The following is a 24,362-nucleotide window of genomic DNA, read 5'->3' as shown; positions in this document are numbered from 1 at the left end:
GGCTGTCAGCCTCCTGTTTCCACAGTAATATATGGCCTCCATGCTTTGTTGACATCAACTCTCCTCTTGCTTGTTCGTCCCCTTTCCCTCCTGGACATCCATTCCAATTGTATGTTCATTGTTTCACTCTTCTCTGTCAACCCTTGATCCATTTCCTCATGCCTCCCGCTCTCCGTTTCAGTTTTGCTCCTTGAGTGGATCGAGAACGATGACATCGGCAGGAAGACGTTGAAGATCACCGACTTCGGCCTGGCCAGGGAGTGGCACAAGACCACCAAGATGTCGGCGGCGGGCACCTACTCCTGGATGGCCCCCGAGGTCATCAAGTCGTCGCTCTTCTCCAAAGGCAGCGACATCTGGAGGTAACGGCTCTGGAAATGCTCCAGACTTCTCTTCTCTCCTTGCATCCTCCTCACCACCATAGTTCTCCCTTTGTTTGTTTTGTTTAAGAATGTCTTCAATTCAGTTTTACAAATATTAGGCTGTAAAAGTCAGTCAGCAGTCTTAAATTGTATGAGGTCTTGATTTCTACAAGTTATGTAGCAAAAAAGGAGGGATTCGATTTATTCCTTGCTATATATCCTGAATTTATAATAAGTTCAATTAATAATTAATAACAGTTCATACAATCATCTACTTCACAACCTACCCCTATTTCTACCAAAAAAATAAAAGGCTGTGTCCAAAAATAAAATATACGCTTCTGTACAATATCTTGAAATATGAATAAAATAAATAGTGAATGAGAAAGATGAATTTAGGATTGAAATGGTAATGTTCAATAAACCTGACATTAAATATGAGACTGTTGGCAATAAGCCTACAGTATAAACAAAAAAATGCACAGTAAACCGAAACATACACCACTGTATTAACAAAAATATAGTAAATATAATATCTTATCACCGATGGTTTCACTTTTTTATGTTGGTTACCGATCAGATCATTAAAACCACCTGCTTAATATTGTGTAGCTTCCCCTCGTGCCACCAAAACAGCTCTGACTCGTGGAGGAATGGACTCCAAGACCTCTGAAGGTGTCCTGTGGTATCTGGCATCAAGAAGTAAGCAGCAGATCCTTTAAGTCCTGGAAGTTGCGAGGCGGGGCCCGCATGGATCAGGCTTGTTGTTCCAGCACATCCCACAGATGCTCCATCGGATCGAGATCTGGGGCATTTGGAGGCCAAGTCAATACCTTGAACTCTTTGTCACGTTCCTCAAACCATTCCCGAACCTTTGCAGTGTGGCAGGTCACATTATCCTGCTGAAAAAGGTCACTGCCATCAGGGAATACCGTTGCCATGAAGGAGTGTACTTGGTCTGAAACAATGTTTAGGTAGGTGGTACGTGTCAAAGTAACATCCACATGAAGGCCAGGACCCAAGGTTTCCCAGCAGAACATTGCCCAGAGCATGACACGGCCTCCGCCGACCCGACTTGCCTTCTTCCCATAGTGCATCCTGGTGCCATCTCTTCCCCAGGTAAACGACGCACACACACCTGGCCGTCCACATGAAAAGAAAATGTGATTGATCAGACCAGTCCACCTTCTTCCATTGCTCCCTGATCCAATTCTGACGCTCACGTGCCCATCGTAGTGGCTTTCGGCGGTGGACAGGGGTCGATGAGCCTCGGGCACCTGTGACCCTGTCGCCGGTTCACCTGTTGTCCTTCCTTGGATTTTTCACACACACAACTCAACTTCAAGGACACATCACATCAACTTCAAGGACAGTCATGAGTGTTCACTGCTGCCTCATATATCCTCACTTGACAGGTGCAATGGCACCTGTCAAGTGAGGAATGACAAGTAATGAGTAACGACAAGATCAAAGTTTTTCACGTCACCTGCCAGTGGCTTTAATGTTGTGGCTGATCGGTGTATAAATGTGTCAAAACACGGACCCTGTTAGGCAAATAGACAGGACCCACTCATAGTGCCTTTGAGCTGTCCTTTCATTTCCTTTTACATAATTGAACCAGTGTAACCGTTTTGATCTCGTAGGTTGCTGTGTGTCCCCATCTGTGTCTGAATCTGTGTCTGTGTCTGTGTCTGTGTGTGTGTGTGTGTCTGTGTGTGTGTGTGTGTGTGTGTGTGTGTGTGTGTGTGTGTGTGTGTGTGTGTGTGTGTGTGTGTGTGTGTGTGTGTGTGTGTGACTCAGTGTGTGTGACTCAGTGTGTGTGACTCAGTGTGTGTGACTCAGTGTGTGTGTGCCTTGGCTTTTGTGTCCACTGACTTGAGTCCACACTGTCCTCCCCCAGTTACGGCGTCCTGCTGTGGGAGCTATTGACCGGGGAGGTGCCGTACCGCGGGATCGATGGTCTGGCGGTGGCGTACGGGGTGGCGGTCAACAAGCTCACCCTGCCCATCCCTTCCACCTGTCCCGAACCTTTTGCCAAGCTCATGGAAGGTACGCTGACATACTGGAAAATTAGACCTTTTCCGGAAGCATTCGATGGCTGTGCCGTCTTCTCTTGCATAAAAACAGACCTGCCATGAATTAAACTGAATTTCCACCCAGGGATTAGTTAAATGTTCTCCTGTCTTATCTTAACAAATTAGAATGAAGATTGTCTAAATAGCTTCAAAATACTTCTTGGACGTTCCAATTTTTGAGTTTTTTTTTCTTTTTTGAATTTATCTGACTTTACTTTTCTCAAGTCATGCCACCGACGTAAGGATAGATGATGAGGTTTTTATGGACAAAAACTCATCATATAAGGAAGGTCTGGAACTTTTTGCTTTAGTCTGGACAAGGCTTATACATGGTAATAGTGTTTTGTTATACAGTGTTTCCTCTGTTCAACTGTTGGACAATAATATTGAACATCGATAGTGAATCCAAAATCCAAATAAAAAGCTTCAATTTATTCACCAGAAGCACTATAATAACACTACATTGTAATACAGAGTTTCCAATAGAATCTTTTGATGGCAGAAATTGGAAGTTATTTTCAGAATCTGAATCATAATAAAAAAGATAAAATACAAACAACCAAAAAAATAAAAAGCAGAATTATTATAGTGTTTCTAATGGCTCTATAGATCTTAAAATGTGTATATCAAAGATTTTGTATATATAGAATTGATATATAAAATCGTTGCATAGTTCTTACTGTTATTTATACTTGACCCTGTGTGTGGTTTGGAGTTGGCAGTAAAACCAAATAACCCGATTGGATTTTGGGATGAAACTAATGGACATCACTTTGGACTTTGGACTTTCCGTGCATTATGCTGCATTTTCATGAAAAACGGCAGACGGCAAACGGCACTTTCTGAACGGCAAAGGGGGAGGTACCACATGATGAGACGTTTCTGTGGTCGATGTACAAGGGCTTCAATGAAATATATTAAAGTACATTTTTTTGTGTCTGTCAATATATATAAGAATTCCAGTAATGCATGGGGATATAAAGATGCAGCTTACTTTTAACATTTTATTGCGAACTTAAATGAACGTTAAATTCCCTCCAAAGTGTATTGTCATTCATAGTTGGTTAACTTTACACAAGCTTGTTATCAAGCATTATATTCATCTCTAAGCAGGTTTGACAATGGATTTTTTGACATTATGGATATATTTATGGATATTGTTATGCGGCTTGGAGAGAGAGCGCATATAGAGGTCTGTTTTTCTGGTAGGATCAGTGATCTCTAAACTGAGTGAACAATAGCTGATCACCTGGTTTCCACTGGCAACTTCTTTTATTAATAAACATTCATATGTAATCACATCATGATATAAATAATATCCTGGAACCGCAACTTCAACTTATGTAAATCCAAGTTTTTTTTATTGAAGCCATATAAGTGCAATATTGGCACTAGCAGGTTCGACTCCAAGCAGCAGACATGGGCAGTAGAGTCGGCTCTTCACCAGTGTAACATCCGACTTTAATGCTGTCGCGGAGGACGGCAAAAAATGAAAATATTTTAACTTTGCACGTGTTCCGTTGCCGGTATTTGCTGACGGTCTGCGGTCATGCTCTCGTCCACTAACATGACTTCCGGTTTGCCGTCTCCCGTCTACCGTGTTCCATGTGAATGCAGCTTTATTGTGTCTTTGTGTGCATGTGCGTGTGTGCGTGTGTGTGTGTGTGTGCGCGTGTGTGTGTGTGCATGCGTGCAGAGTGCTGGGACCAGGACCCGCACGTGCGTCCCTCCTTCTCCTGCATCCTGGAGCAGCTGTCGGCCATCGAGGAGGCGGTGATGGCCACCATGCCGCAGGACTCCTTCCACAGCATGCAGGACGACTGGCGCGTGGAGATCCAGGAGATGTTCGACGAGCTCAGGACCAAAGAGAAGGTGCGGGACGGACACACACGCACGCACACACACACACACATACACACACACACACACACACACACACACGCACAGACACACACGCACAACACTAATCACGATGGATTTTTATTTACTGTCTTCCCACCACACGGGGCGGCTTTGGTGGACTTTTACACTCTAATTGGTTACTTTTTCGGCGGGCGGGCTAATCGCAGGTTTTAATAAAAAGCAGAGCCGTTAAGCGGCCGAGGTGCTTCCCGGACTTCCCCCTCGCTAATTCGCTAAGCTTCTTCCTGTACGAGCCTCACCTTGCCAGCTTAAAACTGGGAGGGGTTAACGTTGGAGAAAGTGTGGGAGCGACACGTTGAGAAAAAACCACAATGAAAGAGAGAGAGAGAGAGAGAGAGTGAGCATTTGTCGTCAGTGCGAAAGGAAAAACCCGGGTCCCCACTAAAGACGCGACGCTGGCGCGTTAACAGACAGAGTATCCGTGTATCGTTCCACCATTTCATATCCCATTTAGAATCCAAAATCAGAAGTTATTGACTTTTTTCCGCATGGGGCAACCATGACACGCCCCCTTTCTCACATGTTCGTGACGTCGAATGTAACTGAAAAAAATGACATTTCTCCCGACAATGGGAAAGGTGTCAATCGCCTATTTTTCAAATTTTGGTGGAGAGAGAGAGAGAGAGAGAGAGAGAGAGAGAGAGAGAGAGAGAGAGAGAGAGAGAGAGAGAGAGAGAGAGAGAGAGAGAGAGAGAGAGAGAGAGAGAGAGAGAGAGAGAGAGAGAGGAGAGAGAGAGAGAGAGAGAGAGAGAGGAGAGAGAGAGAGAGAGAGTCACACTGATTCTTTTTTCAAGTTTTCTATGCACTCTATACTCTATTCTTCTTCTGATTTGAAAAATCCTTTGATACTTCTGTGAATCGGACAATAATAATCCATAGTTTTCAATTTGAAATGAACCGGTCTCAGTAGTCCAGGTACTCCTATGGGAGTGGTTCTCAACCGGTAGCTCCTGATCCAAAACTGGGTCACTGGGCCCTTTTCCAGTGGATCGTTGGTGTATACTGTGCATCCTTTTTTTTGTTTTAGGTGTATTAAATTAGTGATTTGGCGCTTTTACTTTGAAACCTTGTTTCCAGTGTTTCAAAATCTGAGCCATCAGATGTCTCATCTTTACATTACTGCACTGTTCATTTGGGGAAATACATTTGAATGGTTCAAATCTTAAACTATGTTTGTGTCCTGAGGCGGGAGCAGTCTAGAAGGGAGCAGTGGGCAGCACGAATGCTGCCCATTGCTCCTGGCTGTGCCCCCGGAGGAAGGACAAGCCAAGGATGAGTTAAATGCAGAGGCCTCATTTCACTGGTCACCATCCAAAGCATGTGCATATGCGTGCATGTGTTGTGGTGTGTTGTGTGACAATTGAAGATTCTTCTTAATTTCCAGTGTACCGAAAACTGAAAATTCATGCCCAATCAAGTTTATTTATACAGCCCTGAATCACAATACTGCCTCAAAGGGCTTCACAAACCCACATTCCACATAGAACATGTTATCATCATTTACACTTGCATCGTAATAGTTCATATTTATAATTTATACCCTTTATAGCTACAACAATAATTTATCCTATGCATGGTATCTATTTATTTTTATTTATTCATCATATACTTTTACTATTTATGGCTATTAGTATATATTTGACAGTTTCCAATTAAAATTTTGACTTTTACTTGTTACTTTTTTAAAATTTTTATTCAATTTTATTTAATTATTATTTTTTAATCTCCATTATTTCCGACTGCTAAGGTTTTGTTTTTGTATTGATTCTAATTCTGAACACAACAGTGTGACATAATTATTTGAAGATCAAACTCCCCAAATTATTATTATTATTATTATTATTTTACTTTTCTGTGATCGTTACTTTGAATCGTTCCCACGGAAATTTGTGCACGAGTGTTTTCTGAACGGGCCGGGCCTCCAAACACAATGGTTTCACAAGAGCAGATTTCCAGTAAAGATCTCTCTAATCTGCCTCGAGGTGGGTGGTTTGAAGGGACTTTACGGAATCAAGCTGCTTTATGGAAGTCATCCAGCACGGATTATTATTAGTCAGCTCGGAGTGATTCAAAGGAAAGAACAGAGCGATGGAGCTAAGAGTAAGCGGAGAGGAGAGTAAGCCATCGGGAAAGAGGCTGTTTAGTTTGTTGACGCTCCCAAGCAACAGAGTCGATTGTTAAGAGCAGAGTTGTTCCACACAGCTCTCTCTCTCCCTTTCCCTCTCTCCCCCCTCTCTCTCTCTCATCCCTTTTCTCTTGCATTCATACGATTTACACTTACAAATATCAATTGTGCCCTTGAGCCTGTCTGTGTATGGATTATATTGCTCTCTTTAGCGCTTCGAATAATCCTCTTTCCTGTTGTGTTTGAACTGATGGATTGTTACTTTTTATCCTCTAATTGTTGGGGGGCAGCGGATCACAAAACTCACGGTTCGGATCGTATCAGGGCTTTGAGTCACGGATCGGATCAATATTTCGGATCAGCAAAACTAAACAAAGAAGAAGAATCTTTAATCGTCACACAGCACGCCACTACAACACATGCATTCACACACACTTCGGGTGGTGGCTGGTGAAATGGGTCCTCTGCATTTAACCCATCCTGGCTTGTTCTTCCTCCGGGGGGGCAGCCAGGAGCAGTGGGCAGCGTTCAACAACGCGCCTGGAGACCTGGTTCCAAAAGTCCATCGCTGGTGTGACGATGATGTTGTGCATGTTTTTGCGGGGGGTCCTTACTGACGTTAGGTGGAGGAAACCCCATGTGAGCACGGGGAGAACATACAAACTCCACACAGAAAGGCCCCTAATTGGGAGATAAACCACCGAAGCGCAGTGCCAACAGCGCCCCAGGCGGGAATCGAATTCAGGACCTTCTTTCTGTGAGGCAGCAGTGCAATGCACTGTGCCACCGTGTCAAAAGGAGAGTTCCTTGACCGGGAATCGGGAGAGCGCCGAATCCTAACCACTAGACCAAAGGGAGACAAGTATAACTTTGCTTTCTATTCATTCAAGATGTCCAATGTGTAAATAAAATCTTAAAATAATAAAACATTTAATACTTAATTGTTCAATTAAAGTGCAATATGAGGCACGCATGATACCTTCTTCCTTTAAACATGGTAGTGAATGAAAACACATGATTAGATCCGCCCCCAGTCACTCAATTCGGTATCACGTTCAATTTCACACGTTTATAACAAACCAAGTGTCATGAAAATCGGTTCAGAATGAAGCGAGTTACAGTTGATTTTGTGATAAGTCTGCATCTCCCAATACACACTGTATTTGTTTACTCGCGGATCTTGCCCGCTCCAATATGGCCGACGTGCAGACGCATAGCGGTGACATACAGCGGCTCATTCACCACATGTGGTAAAGTAACAGCGACACAGCGCGACGCACCGTCAACCAATCACTGTGCTTCAGTGTAAAACAGCAGCGTCTGTCTTGTCTCTTCTCTTCACCCTATCTCTGCATCCAGATTTGTGGAGTTATTACTTTAAAAAGTCATAGCGGCAGTAAAACTGTATTTCACTATGATGGTTCAATTTCACGATTGATCAGCGAACATACGAGCCGAACCTTGGGGGGGGCGATCCGTACGGATCACTTATCAACAGGTTCCTTTACACCACTATCTCATTCAGACTAATACAGAACTTATTTCAGAATATTTCAATTAATTTCTGACTTTGGTGGTATTTTATTTCAGCATAAAATGGTCATATCGAATATAGAGTATGAATCAAAGTATTGTTTTTTTTATTGTTGTTGTTTTTTACCCAGGCCTAATATCAGCACTAGTGCCAGCTTGACCCGTCTCTGCCTAACTAGACATAAGTGATAATACAAAAACTGGAACTTTCCTCTTCCCCTCTGTGTCCCTGGCCAGTGATTTTGATGAACCTTTTTACGATATCAAGGACGCCTCAAGTTGATACGCATTAGGCCGCGGACCCCATTTGATAATATTTAGTCCCCGGGACCCCCAATCTCAGAAGATTTGTCTTATTGGATCTGATTTAGTCCAAGGTCCCACACCCGTCTACAATATAGTTGAGAGAGATGACAGTGAAACGACAATTGAAACAGTCATTATTGTAGATTCTGCGTTAATCATTGTGCTGGGGAATCCATGGAACCTCTTGAAGGACCACTGGGGGGGCCACGGACCCCACGTTGAGAACCACTGTCCCTGCCCATTTATCAATACCAAGAACTCGCAGGAAGTGTTATTCTCAAGAATTAATGCTGTTTTTTCTGGGTTAATTCAAGTCGCCAAACTGTAGACCCTGGCCATTTCGGACAGAGGGAGTCGTGCTGTCCACTCTTGGCGGGCTACGAGCGTATCGTGTATAAAAGTTTCCCGCCTGCGTTTTCCCTCCGTGCAGGAGCTCCGCTCCCGGGAGGAGGAGCTGACGCGGGCGGCGCTCCAGCAGAAGTCCCAGGAGGAGCTACTGAAGCGGCGGGAGCAGCAGCTGGCCGAGAGGGAGATCAACGTGCTGGAGAGGGAGCTCAACATCCTCATCTTCCAGCTCAACAAGGACAAGCCCAATGTCAAGAAGAGGAAGGGCAAGTTCAAGCGCTCCCGCCTCAAGCTGAAGGACGGGAACCGCATCAGCCTGCCGTCCGGTAGGTCTTTGGTGTGTGCGTGCCTACGTGCGTGCGTGCATGCGTGTAAGGGCTGTCAATTGAGCTGAGAAATGATTCTCGACTTAAAAACTGTCAAGATCGATTTTGATTGTCATTTGTTATTTTTGCGTCTAAAATGACTCCGACGCATGTGGTGTCAGAAGAGCTTGGTGTTGTACACTGTTGTGTTCACAAGGGGGCGCTTGTCACTCGCAGTAAGGAACCCAGTGACTTGAAGTGATTTCTTCAGCGCAGATGAATTCTGTGTGTCAATAAATGGACGCGATAAAGTAACGTGAATTCATATTTATTCCTTGTCCGAACATCATTCAAGTATCGGATTGGTGACTTTTACTGCAGACTGTAAGCAACGTCCTCTTTAATAGACTATTGTCTACCTTATATTTGCCAGATGCAAAAAAATACTCCAGAAAAATAAAAAAACAATCAAAGTGTTACAGGCTCTGAGGAACTACAATAGGAGCATTTTCTCAAGTTGAATACTCCAACTGCTAACATTTTATGAAGTCCCAAGCCCACCAGCATCTTGAGGCTTTCCTGATTGGGGTGTGTTGCAGACTAATATTTGCATTGTACAAACCAGTGCGCATAGGATTTCCTTCACATATGGATTCTATTTCTCTGCATCATGCAGGGAAATGGAACAGCAACAGTATGTGTGTGTGTGTGTGTGTGTGTGTGTGTGTGTGTGTGTGTGTGTGTGTGTGTGTGTGTGTGTGTGTGTGTGTGTGTGTGTGTGTGTGTGTGTGTGTGTGTGTGTGTGTGTGTGTGTGCGCTGTGTTTTGCAGACTTCCAGCATAAGATAACCGTGCAGGCTTCTCCTTCCATGGACAAGAGGCGGAGCCTGCACAGCACCAGCTCCTCCCCCCCCAGCAGCCCCACCCTCATCCCCAGGCTGCGAGCCATTCAGCGTAAGAGCGATTTATTGTTTCTTTGTGCTCAAAGCGGTGCCGACATCCAGACCTCAACTGATTCAAGTGTCAAATGAACAGAGTTTGAACAACTGGACGAGCATTTGCCTTCACCAGACCCAACTATAACTGGTTAATGAAAAGATAATGGATGATAATAATACCAATAATAATATTGAGAAGAAGCAGAGGACTTATGAACTGTGCGTATTATGGCGTGATACCTCTATGTTTTCACTGCATTTACAACAACATACTAGTACAACGGTAAATTTTTGAAATAGTCGGGAATTGTATGATCGTGGAATAGTGGAAATCCAGAATTGCTGTCGACACAAAATGATGATGTTGTTTTATGGAAACTAGGAAAAACTTTATACGTACCTAACACAACTAAACTGGACCATGTGTATTGCTGCCTGCAGCTATACACAAGCTACTGTATATTATTGCTCGGATTTATTTATTTATTTTTTCTCCTTGACATTTTTCGGGCTAAAAGTGTCTAGAACAGGACAATCGCCGAACCCACGCACATGGTTGAGGTCTTGTAGGAACCGTGGTGTTTCAGACATCTTGTAGTGTAAGTTTTATCCACGTCGACCTCCATTTGTAGCAGGAATCGGTGAAAAAGGGTTGCAAATTTAACAGAAGTTGAAGAGCTTTGGCACACCTTGATTCGTTCCTGGAGCGGGGCGTTTTGTGACATCATGAACCGATGTTATATAAGTCAGGCTTCGTCTCTGGGTGCTCATTCGTATTCGGAGAGTTGCGCTGTGTTGACCTGTGTTTGCGTAGTATTCACGCTTGTTCACACTAGGGACCAGAGGAGCCGATGCGGCGTTCAATGTAAACTTGGGAAATTGTAACTCGTGCTGTGTTTCACAGAATCCGCAAAACTGTAATGCATACCTAACACGACTAAACTGGACCCCTTGTATTTCTGCCTGCAGCTATATTTGTTATTATTACCAATTATTATTTACAAATGGAAGGAATACGGTTCATCTTGAACTATTCCCTCACAAGAAACAAAGATATTTTGGACCAGAAAGTTTAATGTAAACCTTTTCATATGCGGTTCATGTGCCACACTGGTTTCCATTCCAACCAGCAACAGATTTTCGACCTACCGTATGTCTTAATTATTATTCTTTTTTTCGATCCTTGATGTCTTAAAAAGGGGCTTTGTCCCCTCACAGTAAAGTTCTGTAAGTTTACTATCTTATATGAAGGCAGAATTGATTTAAAAATTGTAACATTGTCTTTTTAATACATCGATGTATTAGAACCGGACATAGAGGGGCGGTTTTCGCAGACAGGGTTTAATCTAAATCAGGACTAAGATAATCCTACTTAAATTAATCCAGAATTTAGGAATGCCTTTCAGAGACCTTGCTTAATTCAAGAGTAACTAGTTCTTGTCGAGGAAGTCCGAGACTACATTAATGAAGGACTAGTCGGCTCCTTCTGCCTGGCCTAAGTCCAGGTACCATTCATCCAAACATAAGCATGCCGCTGGTCAGGTTTAATTCAAGCCTTTACTTAGACCTGGATTAGATGTCATCTTTCTCTGGAAATATGATTTGGTTAAATCCAGACCAGGGCAAAGTCTGAGACTATTTTAAATCATGACTGAGAAAAGCCGTTGTAGTTGTCCAGATGAAAAGTCCAAGATGAGGCCAAATCTGTGTCCACAAAACCGCCCACGGTGTCACACCTTGAACTGCATTTACATTCTAGGCACCGTCTACTGTATGTGTTCTCCCCGTAGTGTGGTCCCACGTGCAGAGGGACAGTTTGTATGTTTACCAGCAGGAGGTTGATCTGACCAGCGAGCTCACGGCCTCCTACTCTGGCCTCAGAAAGAAAGGCAAGACGCCGCTGCCGCTGCCGCTCCCTGGCTAACAGCAGAAATACAAATAATACAACAAAATAAAAAAACACCCTGTGATGATGATTGGCTAACTGGTGAAAGGGGTTCTGTGTGGTTGTTTTTTTTGTTTTTGTTTTTTTTGGGGGGGGGGGGGGGGGGGGTTTACTGGTTTTCTTTCATCCCTCTGGGCTCCTCGGACAGGTGTGGACTCTAACCAGCTTCCTCTGTGTGCACTGTGGCCTCAACGACTTTTAACGCAGGAGTCACTTCTCTTAACCCAAATAAAGTTAAAAAAAATCGCTGTTTTCTCACACTTCTCAGGGCTTTGGGGGTTAAGGCCACAGGCCTAGTTGACGGCCCCCCTAAAGTTTCAAAACAAATTTAATTTTCCTTTCTTTTTTTTTTCTATCGCTAACCGCTTGGGGAAGAAATGTAGTGTCTTTTAGGTTTTATTCCACGTTTGACTTCTTTTTTCCTCATGTCCCGAAAAATACCACCCATCACCTACCTCCAAAAAAACCCCAGAAAAAATGAATGACCATCACCCAGGTGCCAAGGTTTTATAGGGGATAATAATAAATGATCAATTATTTTGCACAATAAAACTATATTAGTCGGAATAAAAGAGAATAAACGTATGTTTTGCTGTCTGCGCTGACAGACTGATTCTAACTTGAAATTAATTGCCAGATGAGAATTGTCATACGATTCGTTTCAGCGAACTTTGTTATAACAAAATATCAGCAGTTAAAACGGTTAAATGATACATTTAATCCCATATAACAAGGGATTCGATTGTCAGAAAGGAGTCATCCAACCAATTCTATGTTGGTAAGAATTGATCAAACTTGCTTCTACCTCATCTACCTTAGTAAAGTACATTATTTTAAGGTACTGTAGGTTTTTGCACCACCATATTATTTTAGTAAAATAAAAAGCTCGATTTTTTTTTGTAAAAAGAAAGAAAAAAAAAAATCTTTAAAAGCTTCCTATCAGCGTAGAATGTTCCCTTTAACCTGGGCTGCTGGTGAACATAACCATGTATGGGCCTTTGTGCTTCCTTTGCCACAACATCAGCTGTTTATAAGACGTTAGGGAAGTGGATATGCCGCCCGTTGTTGTTTTTTTCAGAACTAAGAGAGGAAGAATGCGTTCCGGTGTAAAAAAAACAAACAAACAAACAACACACATAAGCTTCCTGATCAGACTGAAAATGGGGCCCGGTCTGGTTTCACACCAAATAATCGTCTCGTGACCTTCTCCGTGTCTCTCTCAGTCACTCTGGACGAAAGCAACCGCACGTGGGGGCGCAGCACCCTCTTCAGGCCGGAGGAGTTTGACGACGTGAAGAAGGGAATCAAGAAGAAAGGAAGAACATGGGGTCCCAGTTCGGTTCAGACCAAGGAGCGACCCAACTCGGCCGAGAGGTGCAGTGCAGCACTGTGCATGCACTCATATCGATCACAATCACAATCACAAATCACAATCGCTTCAGTTGCCAGGTCATACACTGGGAATTTGTTCTGGTAAACTTTGGTGCATTTCAGTACAGACCGTGAGCATTTGAAAAAATCTGAAAAAATGGAGAATAAAAAAATTAATAAAATATAATTAAAAGTGAAGTAAAAATAAAATTAAAAACATTGTGAAATATATACAAATAGCCAAAGAAATACAAAACAGAAATGTTCATATATATATATATATATATATATATATATATATTTAAAATGTGGTACTATGTACATGATAAATTATTGCTATGGGTATATAGGTTATACATAATAATATTAATTATTTCTATAAACTAACTAGCTTATTACAGTTTGTACAGTGTACCTATTAAAGTATATTCATGTACGGTATTTTAAAGGAGTGTACCGACATAAATATCAAATTTAAGTGCCTTTACACATATTTTATATGAGACCAGTTCAAATTTTTTGATTTTTCTATATGGTCTCTATTTTCGAGTTTTTGAAACGGAAGATACGGTGAAAAAAGAAACCCTCCTGTAAAACGATCTCCCTGTCCCACAGCTACAGTATTTTAAAGATGCATTTATTTTGTGTTTGTCGCAATGACGTACCTACCATTCAAAAGGGAATTTGAAAACACAAAATAAGACAAAAAAAATGAAGCACTAAAATAGTGCTGACGAAAACATGCGAAAAACGCAGGCTCCAAAATCACTCGATCTCGCTTTTGCATCTGGGATATGCCAGAGTATCTGTCGTAGATCACTGGATGAGACGCCGCCAGTGCGTCCCTAACTCACAATACAAAGATACTTAAAAGAAAGAAGAAGAAAAGGATCAAGCTTGACGCCGCCGACAGGTGGAGTCCATCTCCAGCTGTTGTGTTTTTTTTCCCCGTTGCCAATCCACGCCCTGTGTGTGTGTCTCCTCGCCCCGCAGGGTGCGTCCGCTCTCCGACGGCAGCAACCCCTGGTCCACCAGCCTGGTCAAGGCCCAAAAGTCTGTCCCCCTCGCCGCCCTGTTCGCCGAACAAGGTGAGCCGGCTTTTTTAAAAACCGTGACGCCCTATTTACTTTTTATTTCGTCGTCACGAGGAGATATTCAGCGCTGGTTGTTGTGTTGCTGTTGGTTTGGCCTTTGCAATTTCCGTGGAGTCCCAAAGACACCAAATATCAAGTGGAGTAGATCTGCAGAATCAAGAGTCTACATGAATACTGTGTGTATGTTTCTCTCGCTGAGCAGCTCCCCTTCACGACCATTGTGTATTAGAAAGTAACAATGGTGACGTAAAGATTCAATGGGTACGTATGCTCAAAAAAACTGGCTGGTTTTAAGAGCCAGAACTGATTTGACTGAACTACTAACGTTCCCAAAGTTGTTCAACATGATTCATTTATCTAACTCACTTCTGTAATAGCCAATTAATAGCCTATGCAGGCTTTAGAACTCCATGCATTTTGTACAGATTGATTACTCTATCAAGTGATTGACTCAATGTCAGTTATTTGGATTTTAGCGTTCGACTGTGGTTAACCCGTCAACATCCGTGTGTGTGGCCACCAGGGGGCGGTGAAGACGAGGCCTTCACCCCTGAATGCGCAGATGGCAGCAGCTCCAAACCAAAGCAACTCAAGTTCCCCAACCAGGTGTACATAGACCTACCTCTCTGGCGGGACGACCAGCAGCCCCAGAGCCCCGGGGGGCCCTGTGGGTCGGGAGACGCGGGGGGAGGGGGCGGAGGCCAAGGCGGGGCCTCTGAGAGCCCCGAGGACCCCTGCACCTCCACCTCGTCCACGTCCACCACCCCGCAGCTCACCCCCACCAACAGCCTGAAGCGGGCGCAGGCTCGCCGCAAGACCGACTCGGTGCTGTACGGCTGCGGCTCGCTGCTGGCCTCGTTGGCGCTGGGCTACGACCTCAGGGAGGCGCTCAAGAGCGCCGCCCTCAGCGAAGACCCCGAGCCCCAGCGGGAGGAGAAGAAGAAGAAGGAGGGCCTCTTCCAGCGCGCCACCCGCTTCCGCCGCAGCACCTCCCCGCCCAGCGGCCGCTCCCGCAAGGAGGAGTCCGTCTCTGCCCAGGCCGTCGCCAGCCCGCCCGTCAATCTCATCGCCATGTCGGCCATCTTGGAGTGCAACTCCACCAAGTGCCTCCTGCAGCCCGAGGCGCAGTGCGGAAACGGGAGTCCCGGGAAGGACAAAGCGGCGGCCGCCACCGCTCAGCCGGACCCCCCCGGGTCGGCCGAGTCCACGGAGGCCCGGAGCGATAAAGCGCAGTCCGCTGGACAGACGGCGTCCCAGGGGCCTGAACTGAGAGGCCACGCCGCCGGGCCGCGCCTGCGCAAGAAGAAGCCCGGCAGCCACAGCGGTAAGACAACAGTCAAGCTTGGTCTCATTTGATGAATTAACCAAATTCCAAACTTGATCTCATTTCCGTTTCCAGCCAACGGCCCGCCCGCGCATTCCCCGCCGGCAGGCCCCCAGAGGAAGAAGCAGGAGAAGGAGAAGGGCGGCGCGTCGGAGAAGGCCCCCGCCGGCGGCGAGGCCCCATCCAGGCCGAGGCCCCTGTCCCTGCGGACCAAGCCCCAGTCCTGGGCGCTGCTGCGCGGACGCAACAAGAGCTACTCACTGGGCCACTACTCCGGGGAGAAGGGCGCCCAGGCCCTGAGCGTGATGGGGGGCGGCGGGGAAGGGGGAGGCTGCTCCCTGCTGGACGTGGACACGGAGGGACAGAAACGAGACTGCACCGTCCCCCTGTGTCGCATCCAGAGCTCCCCGGGGCGGACCTCCGTCTTCGAACTGGAGAAAGAGTTCCTCTCCTAGGGCGCTCCCACCAGGTTATGCTGCTGCTGCTGCTGAAGTGTTCACCTAGTGTTCCAGAACGTGCAAAAAGCCTGACAACTGGAAAGGCGACGACCACTCATCTTTTTCCTTCAAATAAAGTTCCGAAAAAACGGAGCGGTTTAAAAACAAAAACAAACCCCACCGGTTTCCTCCCCACTTCCGGAAGCGGTGGAAAGGAGCCACCACCCGGAGCGACCACGCTGGCCTTAGCGAGCCCCACCCCGACCCGCTGCCTCCCGTTCTCCTAGAACGTGGAGTTCCAGAAGGTGAAAAGAACATTCCGGAGTGGGAATGGCCGCTGGTGTATTAGTTTATTATTTTTTTTTATTCCTCTTCCAGGTGCTTCACTGCCATCCCTTGCCCTGTATCCCTCTTTCCATGCCCCCTCTCAGTCCCTCCTTCCCTTCCTCCCGCCATCAGTGCAGCTAAACGTTGACCGCTGCTGCCGCTCACGCAACACAAGACCCTCACCTCTTTTTTTTTTTTCTTTTTTCTTTTTTTTTTTATATTTATATATATTTTTATAGGTAATTTAATATTAAAAGAGACTCGACGTTACCTTAGCAGCGGGCTGGACAGAAAAACAAAAACAAAAACAAACAGGAAGGGACGTACGTACATTCCGTCTCATTTTCAAAGTCGCGCTACCGCCTCTTTTCATGTTTTAGATGTTTGGATTTGAGTTACAGGATCAATGGTGTCATGTTGAAATGTTTTAAGGAAAGAAAAAAAAATAACCGAATGCTTTGTTTGTAAATATTTATTTTTCTCCAACTTGATGCTGCGTCTTATTGCCCGTGTTTTGGATCTGGATCATTTAAAGTAGAGAAACACGAGTCCCAAAGCTGCAGGCCTAGTTTTCCCCTCTAAATTTAGACTGAAATTAGATTTTGATGACTCCTTGTTCCTTGTATAGAATGTGGCCTTAGCTTGCTAATATTGATTTTTTTGTTTTTTGTTTTTTTTAACAAATATTTATATTCAGGTTTTTTTTTTATTATTATTTTTTTTTTTCCCTGGCCATTTTCTGGATATTGTGACTCCCTGATCATTCCAGATAATGCGTTCACATCGAGAACATAAATATAAGTGATTGAATTGAATGCGCCCCGTGACTTTAGAGCCTGTTAAGCTCGCTTCACATCGAGTGCGTATCCGCATCCGACGTTCGGATCTTCTTCCTAGTGGCCGTCAGATGAACTGCGTCTTGAGTTTCGCGTCTCAGAATATGTCCGGGGAGACCGTGATCTATGAGTGAGAGTTTAAAACTCCCTTTATATCATGTTTGCAAAGTGCAAACAAAAGAAAATACACACTTTACAAATATAAAAAGAGATTTATTGACAGTGGATATGTCGATATCCAACGTTAATAACATCTTTTTTTTTTTTTTTAATAGGGGACTTATTTACTTGGTTGTAAGCCCAGTTCTTGGGCCTGACCAGCGTCACCTCCGGTAGTACGAACCGGACCAAAACGTGTCACGTGAGTTGAAAATTTTGATTGAACACGCAAATTCCGCATGGCAGCGTGTTGCAACTTTTCGCGTGCGGGCTCCAACTCTCCATAGGGATGAGGGACCTCCGGTTTTATTGTTATCGTTTGTCGTGCTCGGTGTGAAGCGGGCTTTAGGTTAGAGAGACTCGCATGAAGTAACTGCTTGATGTTACAAAAACATGGCATCGGAGGACGTCGATAAGGAGAATATGTGCGTACAAGGAGCATTTTAAAGGAGCATTATTTGTGAAATTTTATCGAGACTATTGTAATTATTTTATTAGTGCAATGCCCGTTCTAAACATGCCTGTTTGTGAAGGTCGCGGTGAAAAACACTAAATACACTTGAGAAATCCCCTGAAGAATACGCTCTCTCTCTCACGGGAAAAAACACACCCAAGTCGCGCTTTTGGATAAAGTTGCTGTTCTCTTGTTTATTCAAATTTTATTAATATTACATGTGTCGTGCGTCACCACTAAACATTCCTGATCGGAACGGGCCGATTGCTTTCTGTTTTTTTTGGGGGGCCATTGCTTTCACGGGAAGCTCCGGCCACCCGCTGGCTCGCTGTTCGCTGTTTATTGAAAGTTTATTAATAAAACACGTGTCGCGTGTCCAAATTGCACCAAATTAGACGCAACACGTCCTTGGGTCCTCAGCAAAACGCCTGGCAAGTGTGAAGTAGAACGGATGGACGGGTGTCACAACACATAGATACATACACACACACACACACATATATATATATATATGTATATATATATATATATATATATAAAACACACAAACATACAGAGATCCCTTCCTTTAGAGTTAGATACTGTTGTGATGGTAATTGGGTTTGTTGATGGTGTGAACGTTGAAGTTTGCGACCATTTAACTTAAAATGTGAATCACGCGACACCCTGCATTTTCATGACCACTGTACCTGGAACAGAAGCCCGACGAACCACGGAACCAATTTTAAATCCTCGATGAAACTCACATACTTCACTCTTGCACACTTGTTTATTTGCCTTTCCAGCAAAATGAATCATCTCAATTCATTTCGGTTTCCTTTTGTTTGTCAAATTTTTTTTCTTCAAGCCGGGGAATCAATGAATCATTACGTGAGAACGCGGGAAGAAAGTGCGCCTTTTGGGGTTTCTCGGGGCTGCTAAGGTCCTTTTTAGGGTACGTAGCAGTTAACCCGAGTCACCCAATCAGTTCAACAACCAACAGGGTTACAGCTCAGGGCGGCTGGTGCCGCCGCCTGTAACATCGACACAACCGCCGGTGTGAATTGGGGAACGCGGCGGCCGGAACACTTCCCACCGGGCCTCTCACTTTTTCGAACCCAGCCCGTGGACTTCCTGCCGCCCGCGTCGCTTCCTCCTCGGAAGAACACCGACGACTTTGTGCGAGACGTCAGCCCCGACGAACAAAGGGAGATGTGATGCCTCGTCCTCGTCACTCTGGTTTTCTTTTTTTCCCCCCCGACCCCCCGCCAGTCTCTTCGCAATGAGCGGCCGCCTCGTCACAAAGACAGTATTTGTTTCTACGCCTCGTGCCCCGGTCGATCAAGGAGGGAGCCTCCCGAGTTCCTCAAAGGGTTTTTGAGCCACGTCCAACTAAAGACGCGCCTCTTTCCTCGCCCATTCGTGGTTTTTTTTTTGTTTTGTTTTGTTCTGTTCTGTTTGGGAGAAAGAATAATTTATATTTTCTGATGGAAGATTGTAGTCGTGTTGTGAGTTTCGAGTAATAAAAAGAATCCGTAAATACACAAAAAGACAGAGGCAAATCCTTGTTGAGAGGGGGTTTATTGTGGAGATTGTGTTTTGTTTAATTGTTTAATTGTTCGATTGTGTTGCGTTTCCATATCTTTAATTACGGGGAAGACGCCGCGCCCTCGCTTCCATTGTTTTGTCACCTGCGGACGCCCCCTACCGGTGGTGAGTGGCAATTACACAGCTTAAAAAAAAAATAGCCGAAGCAGGGCTACAAAGCTGAAACCGCACATTATGTGATTTTAAAAAGGGCCAAATGTTAATTTCCAGGTTATGGAAAAGTGTCTTTGTCCAAATAATAGAAGGCGACAGTATTTAACAAGGCCCACCAGAGTCCGAACCTTATTTAAATATGTATTTACACCACAGCTTCCCTAGCATTACGGCTAAACGACGCTGATTGGCCGAGCCAGTTGAACGGGGCGCCAACGTCACTCATGAAGCAATAAAGCCCAGTTTTCTAAAATAAAAAGTAGGATCTGTATATCAACTGCATTTCTAAAGTGATAAATTCCAACCCCATAATATTTTTTTTAATACATTTTATACATTTAAAAATAATTAAAAAAATATTACAATTACAATTATTTTTTTTTTTTAAATTTCACCCATTGACGCCAATTCATGTCTCCGTTCGCCGAGCGGTGTGTCCTTCCTTCGGGAGCTGTGTTTTGGTCCGACTCTGCTCATTCGCTCCATCTCTAGTTATTGAAATCAGGCGCCCGTTAAGAAAACGGTAATAAAAATGAACGCGGGGGGGGGGGTTAAAAAAAAAAAAACAACAAAAAAATCTCCCCTGAAAAAGGGCCGCCATCTAGTGGTGGTTATGAGAACCTCACCGATAAATTCTGAACTCCCCCCCCCCCCCCCCCCCCCCCCCCCCCGTGTGGTCTACTGTGGCTCACAATAGAATAACCCCAAAATTAATCACATAGAACGATGATGATTATCACACTCATCCACATCAAACCGATGGAGACATTCAACCACCCCGGGTTTTTTGTTTTTTTTCTGTTTTTTTTTCTTTTTTCTGCTGCATGAATCGTGCAGGTGTTGAGGAAACCGCACTATGTTTTTTTTTGTTTTTTTTTTAAAGCAAAGTGAGTGACTTTTTCTGTCTGGACGCAGACCCACAGCACGGCCCTCCCAGGCAGCGGTGGCTCATTCCAGCGAAGGACGCGGAGGCAGATCCCATGGAAACCTCTCTCTCTCTCTCTCTCTCGGCGTCAGCATCCCCAGCGTCACAGAAATTCACTGCTGGATAACGGAGAGAGAGAGAGAGAGAGAGAAGAGATGGAGGGCGGGGTGGAAAGAAAAGTTGCTGAGCGTTTGAGCTCCCAACCGCCACCTCCAACCGTTGATGCGTACACACACACACACACCGGCCTATTTACACGTGATTGATGGCGGGAGATACCTGGGTGGGTTTTGGATGGGGCATCGTGACACATTTGGGGGCGCTGCGGCGGCTGCTCTTGGCCTGGGGAAGCATCAGGGTCTGGGCTTGGAGGCAGTACCTGGTACCCGGGCTCAGCGCGTCCAGAGCCAGCTGCTTGGAACAGCAAGCCATCTCGTACGCGTCCTGGAGGAGGGGAACGCTGTTATGGTTATTATCATCAGAGTCAGGCTTTGCTGGCCGAGCACGTTTTTCAGGACAGGGCAAACTAAAATATGTAAAAAAATAAAAAATAAAAGTAAAGCAGAATTTAGGAAAAATATTTACATCAAATGATTTATTCATTATTATTCTCATTATTATTAATATGGACAAATTTTAACCTTAGTGAGTACACCTGTAGGTTCCCTATATGGCCGAATGGAACTATGTACGTATGTATGTATCTGCATTGTGGATGAAGAGGCAGTGTGGTTTTTTTTTTAGGGGAGGGAGGTTGTTTTTGAGGGAATACACGGTGCATGTGAGTGTGTCCACCTCCTCTCCGTTGGCCTGCATCAGGTAGATCTTGTGGCAGAGTCTCTTGTGGTTCTTCAGGACGAGGGGGCGGGGGGGACGCACGCGGACCACGATGCCGCGTTCCGTCACGTTCAGCCTCAACACGGGCGGGCTGATCTTGGCTATGTCAATCAGAAACACCTTTAATTCATATGCACGTCAAACACTGAGGACTAATTGCGGACGTGGACATGTAGAGAGTCCAACATCTGTCAAATTGTGGCCGTAAACCTCTGTATAATAAGTGTTTCAGAAGGAGGGGCCCTATATCAGAACTTACTGTCCCAGCGCGGGTTGAAGCGGGGGGACAGCGTCCACGCCGACCGGCTGGCGTGCGTGGAGGCCTGCGCCCTGGCGTAGTACCACTCTCTGGGGTCAGAGGTCACGCCGCTCAGGTCGCAGTGGTTGCCGTGGATCCCCTGGCAGCCCGGCACGTCCAGCCACAGGCGCTCGCCGTAACTGGAGAGCGCGTGCGGAGAGGCGTAAGCGGCAGCGATGGGCAGCACGAAGACGCGAAGCGTGCCACAAGGCGCGGCACCCGGCCCGCTGCCGTTCACCGTGGATATTAATACGGTTTGAAATGCAGATTCGAATTTTCATGCGGATGAACACCATCATTCACTGCTGTAGAGACACTGAACAGTACATTTGAAGAGCCGCAGTCTGCATGTACCGGTGTTAGAGGACAGGCCATGAGTGCGGTAAAGCCCGAGCCGATGGTTTCCTCCAAATGTAAGTCGAAAACCTCTGACTTTTCCTTCCATAACCCCGACGCAGACATGCGAGACCGTACAAGCGCCTGTGTTTTCTGGTTGGGTCAGTATCCGACTTTTAAGCCCCACGTCGACGGTCTCGCAAAGAAGATTAGGCTTAAGGTGGGTTTTTTTATATTCGCAATAAGTCTCGTTTTTCCTTTAATGCAAGAAAACAAATTGTTTGAGCTACTTTTATGCCTGTTTAACATTCATGGTGATATTCTGAATTACATTTTGCAGATTTCTGGCCTAAAGCCTTCCTACATACAGTACACTACAGGTCACTATTAAAATAAAGGTTGCATAAATCAGTAAAAAATAAGCCATGGCGATGAATTTGCATTGCAATCTGTGTGTGTATGTGTGTGTATGTGTGTGTGTGTGTGTGTGTGTGCGCGCGTGCACTGACATCTTCCACTGCACGTAGAACCTCAGCGTGTGGTCGCTGGATGGCGGAGTCCAGTGCAGCACGTTCTTATAGTCCACGGAGTCGAATTTGAGGTCCGCGGGAGAAGCCAGGAACACTGCAGCTGCAACTGAGAGGATTCTGATCACACATTGAGGACTGAGACTGACGGGCGGAGGGTTGATTCATCGGAGGGGTGGATGTCTCCTTTGTATTCGTCGTTTAAAGTACATTGACACACGATCAGAACAACATCATCAACTCTTCCGATTTTTAAATATGAACACTAATGACTTCTTACCTTGTGCTGTGAGACAGACAGGGAGGTTCCCCAACACCATGACTAGCAGCGGGGACATTATGGTCTGGAAGCGGTGGACAGGGCTCAGACAGGCAGCCATTGTGAGTTGTGAGCCGGTGCAATGTGCCGGGCTGGATCCACGCTCGTGCCCCTTTTAAAGGTGACCTCAACCCCACTTCCTGCTTTTTAATTCCACTGTTTACACATGCATTCCTTTTATGGTGTAACGCCACAGATCACTTTACCTTGTGTAACTGTCAGGCTTTAGAAAAACAAGCTACTGAAGCTATGATCCCATTTCTGTACCAGATTTTAAAAATATATCCTTAAAAAAAAAAATAATAATAATAATTATATATATATATATATATATATATATATAATGAATAGAAAACTTTTAAAAACTCAAGACTATTTTAGAAACAAAGCTTGGAGCATCATCTAAAATCGATAATTTTATTTAAAAATCGAATTATACCGATATGCATTTTAAACTGATTGTTTATTTACATTAGATTTCCCTACAAGCGTTGCTTACAAAATGCAGTCTCTTTGGAGCTTTAATTAAAAATGAAAAAAAAAAATAATATATATATATTTTTCATTCATATCATGTTTTTATTATTATATATATTAACCGATTAGGTCATATTTAAAGGTAATTTTAGGTTCATTGTGTATTGTCATTTTCAAAAATGTTCTTTCAATTTTTGTAAAAAAATTGAATACAAATATGTATTAGTATTATATATTTGTATTCTATTTTTTTTTTTATTTACTTCTGTTTTATTTCCACACCTCAATTTTGCTCTGGGGACAAATAAAGTACCTACTATTTTATCTGATCTTATCTTACTTATTTCCTTGGGATCATTCATTTTCATATCCAGCACATTTTGCATTTATTTAGGACGTTTTAGATACAAAAGTGTTTTTTGGACATTGTGGTGGTCACTGGTCAGGTATGTTAACCCTCCAGTGGGATGGTCATTCTGGTGATACTGGACAGGGTGATGCTTTACTGGAAGTGCAGACAGTGTTGACAGTGTTCTATAACAGTGACACTGGGGCTTGTGGAAGCTGACCTTTCAGGTACTTCACATTCCTATTTCCTCTCCTCCATCAGGGGGAAGTCATAGAGGGAAGGAGGCAAGTTCTGCTGAAATTGAGAGTAAATCAACTCTGCAGGTTCAATTATTGGGATAAAACAATAAATTTTTTTGCTGTTAAACCATCAAAGACGTGTGGATTTTGCAGATTTTTAATTGTTGGAGAGGAAAAACAAAAGGCAGAAATGTAATAAATATGATGTGAACTCATAAAGACTTTCAGTTTCAGAAAACAGCATCTATTTATATATGTATTTATTAATATGTGAGACATTGAGCTATAAGGTGTTTTCCATGCATCAGTACTCTATAATAATAATAATAAAATTATAGTTTGCATAACTTTCTTATCAACCAAACTTTATGCAATTGGTACTCCAATAGGGATATTCACAAATCATAACCAGGATAATTGTATACCCCAAATATATCCAAAATACCTCTGTGTATTC

At 44.3% G+C, this 24,362-nt stretch overlaps 2 protein-coding genes across 2 annotated transcripts in view; one reads left to right on the top strand and one right to left on the bottom strand.

Moving 5' to 3' along the window:
• map3k21 (mitogen-activated protein kinase kinase kinase 21) overlaps positions 1 to 16,100 on the top strand; it is a gene marked incomplete at both ends in the record, with an annotated part of 29,639 nt that extends 13,539 nt beyond the window's left edge. Inside the window, 10 exons of the mRNA XM_080016565.1 lie at positions 182 to 362; positions 2,263 to 2,411; positions 4,134 to 4,309; positions 8,755 to 8,995; positions 9,805 to 9,927; positions 11,702 to 11,800; positions 13,080 to 13,230; positions 14,221 to 14,315; positions 14,845 to 15,645; positions 15,721 to 16,100. Coding sequence (XP_079872691.1) covers positions 182 to 362; positions 2,263 to 2,411; positions 4,134 to 4,309; positions 8,755 to 8,995; positions 9,805 to 9,927; positions 11,702 to 11,800; positions 13,080 to 13,230; positions 14,221 to 14,315; positions 14,845 to 15,645; positions 15,721 to 16,100 — 2,396 coding nt within the window. The remainder of the gene's footprint in view (positions 1 to 181; positions 363 to 2,262; positions 2,412 to 4,133; positions 4,310 to 8,754; positions 8,996 to 9,804; positions 9,928 to 11,701; positions 11,801 to 13,079; positions 13,231 to 14,220; positions 14,316 to 14,844; positions 15,646 to 15,720) is intronic.
• A 4,675-nt stretch (positions 16,101 to 20,775) lies between these two features.
• Positions 20,776 to 22,901, bottom strand: il22ra2 (interleukin 22 receptor, alpha 2; the record flags this gene model as incomplete). Its single annotated transcript, XM_080016429.1, has 5 exons — positions 20,776 to 20,967; positions 21,319 to 21,461; positions 21,620 to 21,798; positions 22,504 to 22,624; positions 22,802 to 22,901. 5 exons carry the CDS (start codon positions 22,899 to 22,901, stop codon positions 20,776 to 20,778), a joined length of 735 nt encoding a protein of 244 aa, XP_079872555.1.
• Positions 22,902 to 24,362: the final 1,461 nt, after the last annotated feature.

The sequence above is a fragment of the Zeus faber genome, assembly GCF_960531495.2.
Source record: "Zeus faber genome assembly, chromosome: 16".
In the NCBI taxonomy this organism is placed as follows: Eukaryota; Metazoa; Chordata; class Actinopteri; order Zeiformes; family Zeidae; genus Zeus; species Zeus faber.
This window is presented reverse-complemented; position numbering and strand designations above follow the sequence as displayed.